Source organism: Papaver somniferum, unplaced genomic scaffold (genome assembly GCF_003573695.1).
Source record: "Papaver somniferum cultivar HN1 unplaced genomic scaffold, ASM357369v1 unplaced-scaffold_137, whole genome shotgun sequence".
Classification (NCBI taxonomy): domain Eukaryota; kingdom Viridiplantae; phylum Streptophyta; class Magnoliopsida; order Ranunculales; family Papaveraceae; genus Papaver; species Papaver somniferum.
In genome coordinates, this window is record NW_020622934.1 from 21,527,312 (window position 1) to 21,533,347 (window position 6,036).

The following is a 6,036-nucleotide window of genomic DNA, read 5'->3' on the forward strand; positions in this document are numbered from 1 at the left end:
TTGAACGTGTTCTAGGGAGATTCAATGGCTGATTTTTGGTAGATAGTTGTGATATGGCCTATTAAACACACTGTGGGCGTTTGGTTCGACCAGAATTGGCTAGAATCAGCTAAACAATTCACGGGTTGAAAACAGGGCAGTTCGTGTATATCACGGGTTTCACGTGATTTGGAGAAGATTCAACGTGTTTTGTGCGTGCATGGAAGACCCTCACAGCCTGTTGGAGCGTGAAGGAGTTAAATATGGTAATTTGGAGGCTTGAAAACGCGTGATAAGATGAAACAGGAAAGAAAATATTCCCAGAAATATTTTCTTTACTGCCGAGTTAAAGAGAATTATATGGAGTGAATGAGAGAGATTCGATGGGTCTGTTGGCTATAAATAAGTTTATGGGGTTGAGTAGAAAGGTTTTCGAGAGTTTGGGGTCGATAGAAGAGCTCAGGAGAGAGAAATCAAGAGTTGATGAAACACTGTTTCTGCTCCTGCTGATGATGAAGAACACCAAGAACACGAAGAACGGACTCGCAGGGACAGTCTTTTATCAACAGTGAAACAGACTCACAGGCGTGGGTCCTAGGTGTGGGTCTTAGAACCACATCGACAATAACACTTCTCTTTTATCGTTCTTTTGTGACGCTTCCTGTGGGTCACACATTAGTTGTTTACACCATTTTCTCTTCTACTCTTCATTGTAAACACCATTTGAGCAATAAATAAATATTTTGAGCGTGTTTTTATCATGATGAGCTAAACCCAACACTGGGACGACGGAGGAGGGTGAATTTCATACACGGGTAAATTTATTATATTCTTTTTTATGACTTTTGCATTAATTTAAAATTGAAATATGATTTGAATTAATTGGTTGTTATTTAATTTGATGATGTATGCTTAGCTTAGGTATTTTGTTACATCATGCTTAGGACTTACAATCGATGTTTTGAGAATCTATCTTGGCAAAATCAGAGTCCATGTTAATTTTATTGAGTTTTAAATTGTCAAAGAATATATGAATGAACCCTGTGTAGTGAATTCGGCCAAATCCTTAGTCCCAGTACCTCTCGCCCATTGTTAATATTTTTGTATATAATTTTATTAAATCTTTAAATTTAATCTTCACAAGTCCGAGAGTTTGAACCTCATTACTACAACATCATCAAAAACATTATCACCAAGCTAGCGTGGAGACTGTGTACAGAAACTGATAAACCTTGGATAAAAAATGAAGGTGAAATACTCTCCTTACTGTAATTTTACTTATTTGCAACAAAAACACCAGAACTCTTCTTGGATTTGGAAAGGCATAGAGCAGGGGATCGAGAATGTCAAGAAATTCCATAGATAGGACGTTAGAAGTGGAATTAGAATCTAGTTTGGTATGATATGTGGATTAGAGGCCTAGATACACCACCTACTCCAAATGAAAACTTCAAAGAACCATCCAACATAGTGTATGTGTCAGATCTTATGCTTCAAAACCCAGAAGATGGAATAATAGTCTTGTTCAAGCTCTCTTCCCAAAATATATTGCAAATATGATCTTTCAAATGTATTTAGTTCAGCAGGGGGAAAACAAAATGAGGAACCCAATAGAACTGGAAAATTCACAGTTAAATCAGCTTATAAAGTTCTGACATACAATGCTCATGTTAGAAATCAACAATCCCAACAGATCCCAAAAATAGTTGGGAAAAAACTATGGAAATCTGAAGTCCCTCATAAAGTGAAGCTTTTTATCTGGAAATGCTTGAGAGAAATTATCCCTACTAGCAAGAAGCTTAGATTTTACAAGAATGACATAGTCCTCACTGTCATAGAGAGGAAGAACCATTACAACACCTCCTAACTGATTGTGACTTTGCTAGATCTATTTGGTTGTCTATGAAAGTGATGTGTCCAACATCCAGTTGCAACATAATAAGGTGATATCTTGGATTACCAGTTGGTTTACTAATTGTCAAGGTGAAAATTCAGAAGCTAGAAACATCTGGGTTTCCACACTAATGTGCACAACTTGGCATATCTGGAAAAACAGATGTATAATTTTTTTTAAAACGAATACATAAACTGTTGGTACTCCATTAATGCTATTAGAAGTCTGGTACATCAATGTTTGTCAGACACTCAGGTTCAGACTAATGCCAACATTGTAGTGATCACAGAAGTGTGGTCTCCTCCATTTAATAATCAACTGAAGATGAATACAGATGCCTTTTTTGATCAGTTTACTAAGAATATGGGTATTGGTCTAATTATCAAAGATTCTGCAGGTATAACCAGAGGTAACAGGGGAAGACACATCGATGGAGGATTAGATGCAGAGCAGTCAGATTAATGCTTGGCTATGGAGGAAGCTATATTATGGGCCAAGGAATTGCAGTTATAAAACTTAATCTTTGAATCAGACTGTTAGAATGTAGTTACTTATATCAACAATGCCAACCCTTCTGACCAGCTTCTGTACATTGGATGAACCAAGGGATTGTTGATGAAATAAGACATCTTGTTGTTTCCTTCAGTATCTTGGTGTGAGTCATGTCAAAAGAACTTCTAATAATGTAGCTCATGTAATAGCTAACAAAGCTAGAGCTAACAAATCCTATTTTGATTTTTGGTATAATATCCCCGAAAAATATGCTAAGATTGTTAGGGATAACATGATTGTTAGTAAGAAAATTATGTAATGTTGAAGCTTAAATAAAGTACTCTCCCTGTACCTATTATATAGGCGGAGTTTAAATTTTTTGTAGTACCATTAGATAGGCAGAGCTCCACTTCCAAAGTTGTTTTTTCCACGTACAGCCCTATTAATGATGCATGGGTATCATACAATCTAGTTTTACATGTGAGATAGAGATATGTAAAATAATATTTGTATTGAAACAAGGTAAGAATAAATTTGGAAAGTAGAAGGAAATATGAAAACTAAACATTTTCTTATTTATAAGAGAATACTTCTCCGCCTATATAATAGGTACGGAGGGAATAGTTCTTTTGCATTAAAAAAAATAATAGAAAAAAAATCTATCTTACGTGCCAGCCCTAAATTAGTAAGAAAATTAAGACTTCGCTTAATGATCGAAGGAATTGATTCCAACATGGCGCCTTTTTTATTAATGATGTCTCTCTAGTTTAAGGAGTAATTATCCAAGAAATAAGTAATGCCCAATGACTAGAACATTCCATTCAAGTTGGAATTTTTAAGAACAAATTTCATACATACAGAGTCACTGATACAGTAGTTTAGTGTGCGATTAGGCATCATCAAATCAATTAAAAAAAAATAGAAGCATTTTTTAATACATATAAATGGGGATAAATCGTAATAATATAATACAACGATAAACAGATGGATCAATTTAAAGAATTAAAAAAGACTTCTGATTAGCGTAGTTGAACCAGCTTTTCTAAATTGAGTTGGTAAGGGCCTGAGCCAATCTCGGCCACCAATAATGTCTTTCGTCAAGTATGGTGCTGCTTCATCATCTGTTAGAGCACTTTGCGACCATCCAACCCTCGCTGAGGTACTTGCACCTGGTCCCCAACACTTGTGTTGAGCGAAAAACACCGTACTGTCACCAAAAAATATGTTTATCAACCGTTAATTTTCGACGCAATAAGCTAATCGTCTTGATTTACAAATATATATATGAGGAGAAACAAGAACCCTAGGATAGGGGGGGTACCTTTGTCGAGTTTGGTCACCCCAATCGTCCCAACCCTGAGGAACGACGGCACTAGACATGTAAGTGAGAGCAAAAAGAACCCTAGCATAAGGACCCCATGGCCTTCCCAACACTAGACTTGTTCCATTGAGTGCAGTAATCTTGCAGCCCAAGAAAACAAAGCCTGTCTTATCCAGTGGTGATGCTCCACCCTGTGCTGTTATAATCCCCATTCCCTCCGCAACTGAATGGATACGGCATTTCTATATACACATCCAGAAAAGTGCTAACCATATTAGTTGCCAAATAAAAATTAAAATATTTTATCGACCAAAAAAAATAAATGAGAAATGATTGATGCGTTCATTGTACGAAGAATTAACGTATTTATGGTAAAAATACTTACTTCATAAAGAGAAGCTCCATTTCCGAATATGAAATCGGTGGCACCTTCAATGTAACAGTTACTGAAGTAATGACCACCTCTATCATCAAGAAGAGTATCTTGGTATGATGTGAATCTGCATCCATAGAACGCGGCTTTATCCCCTGCTACCCTCAGTGCCACGGCTTTCCCACTGTTTCCAAAAGTATTCTGTTGAACAGATCATTATAAGTCGACATGATCATCCACAGTTACTAATTAGTTCGAAATAAGATAGAAATATACGAATCAGTTTAACTTCATATCTGAGAAAAATGTTTTTTTTAATACCTGAATTGTGATTAGTCTTGCTACAAAATCAGAAGCCAAAACAGTAAGAGTTGGAGATGTGTAAATGTCTCCGCCATCTTGCCATGTGACTATGGTTGTTGCTGGATTGGTACCACTCAGTGTTATGTATGGTTTATCACTTGGAACTACAAGCTTTTCACTGCGATCCAGACACATTCGCAAAATGAGATACAAATACTAGACATCAAGAAATTGGATGCAACTTTAAGTATTTTATTTAACGTGTTAAAAAAATGCATGCATCATTAACAAGTGTGTTCTTTGTTTTTTCACGTGAATACGAACACTGAATTCCCTCAAAGACCTTGTGCACTCCACGTGATCTTTCTTAAGTATGGAGGGAGAGATATACAGAGAAACATACAGAGAAATTAAGAAAAGACACACAGGGACTAGAATCATAATCCTGGTTCCTAATTTCAGAGATTCGTCAAACTTGTTCAAGGATGATATTCATTTTCTAACGTTGGACTGCGAATCATGTTTTTACTACTAGTAAAATTGTTTAAGTGGAAGGTGAAATGGGCTGAAACGGTGGTGGCCCGCAAGTTTAGTTGGGTACTTGGATGAAAATAACTATAGGCTAATGGATCAGGTACCTATACCCAACCCGTTATCCGTCTACTTCGTCCGTGTATTGGCTTTCTGTTTACTCTGTTTTTCTTTTCTTTATTACGGATTTTGAAATTCTTCACCCGATTTTCTGCAACTGAAATTCTACAATTCGTATGTTCACTACTGAAATCTATGAATTAAGTTTTCTAACACTAAAACATAAAAAATATTCGGAAGAGCATGAACGAAAAGACCATGAACGTACCTGTAAGTTCCTGGCTTGACCCAAATGAAATAAAGCTGATCAGTGTTATTAGAAGGAACTGAATCAATAGCATCTTGAATCTTCTTAAAATCACCATCACCAGATTGATCAACCCTAATTAGAATTGCTGTAGTAAAATTAGAAGGACCAGCACGAGTAGTACGAGCCATGAGCAAAGTAGTTATTGTTATGATATGAAACCAAAAGAAAATATCTCTTGCAAAATAATGAGATGAGCAATGAGTAAAACTTATAGTCGTCGAAGATGCCATTATGCGATGTAATTTTTTTTATTTATAGTACAATTTGCCTGGTTAATTAATTCGTTTTTCTCGATGGAGGCGAAGAAGCTATAATTAAGAGAGGAATAAACTTTGATTGAATCAGGAAAAAAGGTAATGTCGGAGAGAAGAAATTGAAGATACAAACAATGAGCATGTGATGAAGCACTAAGAACCAGGAGAAGTGCTTCTTATATGGAATAATATTGGTGAAAAAAGATTAGGTCAACGAAAAACGATAGTAAGGGCCGTTTACGTACACTATAATTGAAGCTCAAACACAGCCAACTCGTTAGCTAGGTATATACGTATATGCATGCATATAATATGGAGTCTATGTTGTGTTTGACAAACAAGCCTGGTTGCTTGTTAATTACTTCAACTTAAGAAAACTTGATGGAATCAATTCTTAATTAGTTAGATATGACTGAGGACTGAAGCCGTTGGATTATGAAAAAACATATCATTTTTTAATGATCAAGATATTTAAAGTTCATCCATTTGTATTCCAAAGTAGAGTTTAGCAGAGTAACC

General features: G+C 35.9%; 1 protein-coding gene across 1 annotated transcript; it reads right to left on the reverse strand.

The window, feature by feature from the left end:
• Positions 1-3,318: 3,318 nt before the first annotated feature.
• LOC113334492 (putative pectinesterase 11) lies at positions 3,319-5,427 on the reverse strand. The gene is made up of 5 exons (XM_026580730.1): positions 5,222-5,427; positions 4,381-4,540; positions 4,072-4,260; positions 3,687-3,928; positions 3,319-3,572 (listed from the first exon to the last, which is right to left on the reverse strand). The coding sequence occupies exons 1-5, from the start codon at positions 5,389-5,391 to the stop codon at positions 3,368-3,370; spliced, it is 966 nt and encodes a 321-aa protein (XP_026436515.1). The 5' UTR covers positions 5,392-5,427; the 3' UTR covers positions 3,319-3,367.
• Between the last annotated feature and the right edge of the window lie 609 nt (positions 5,428-6,036).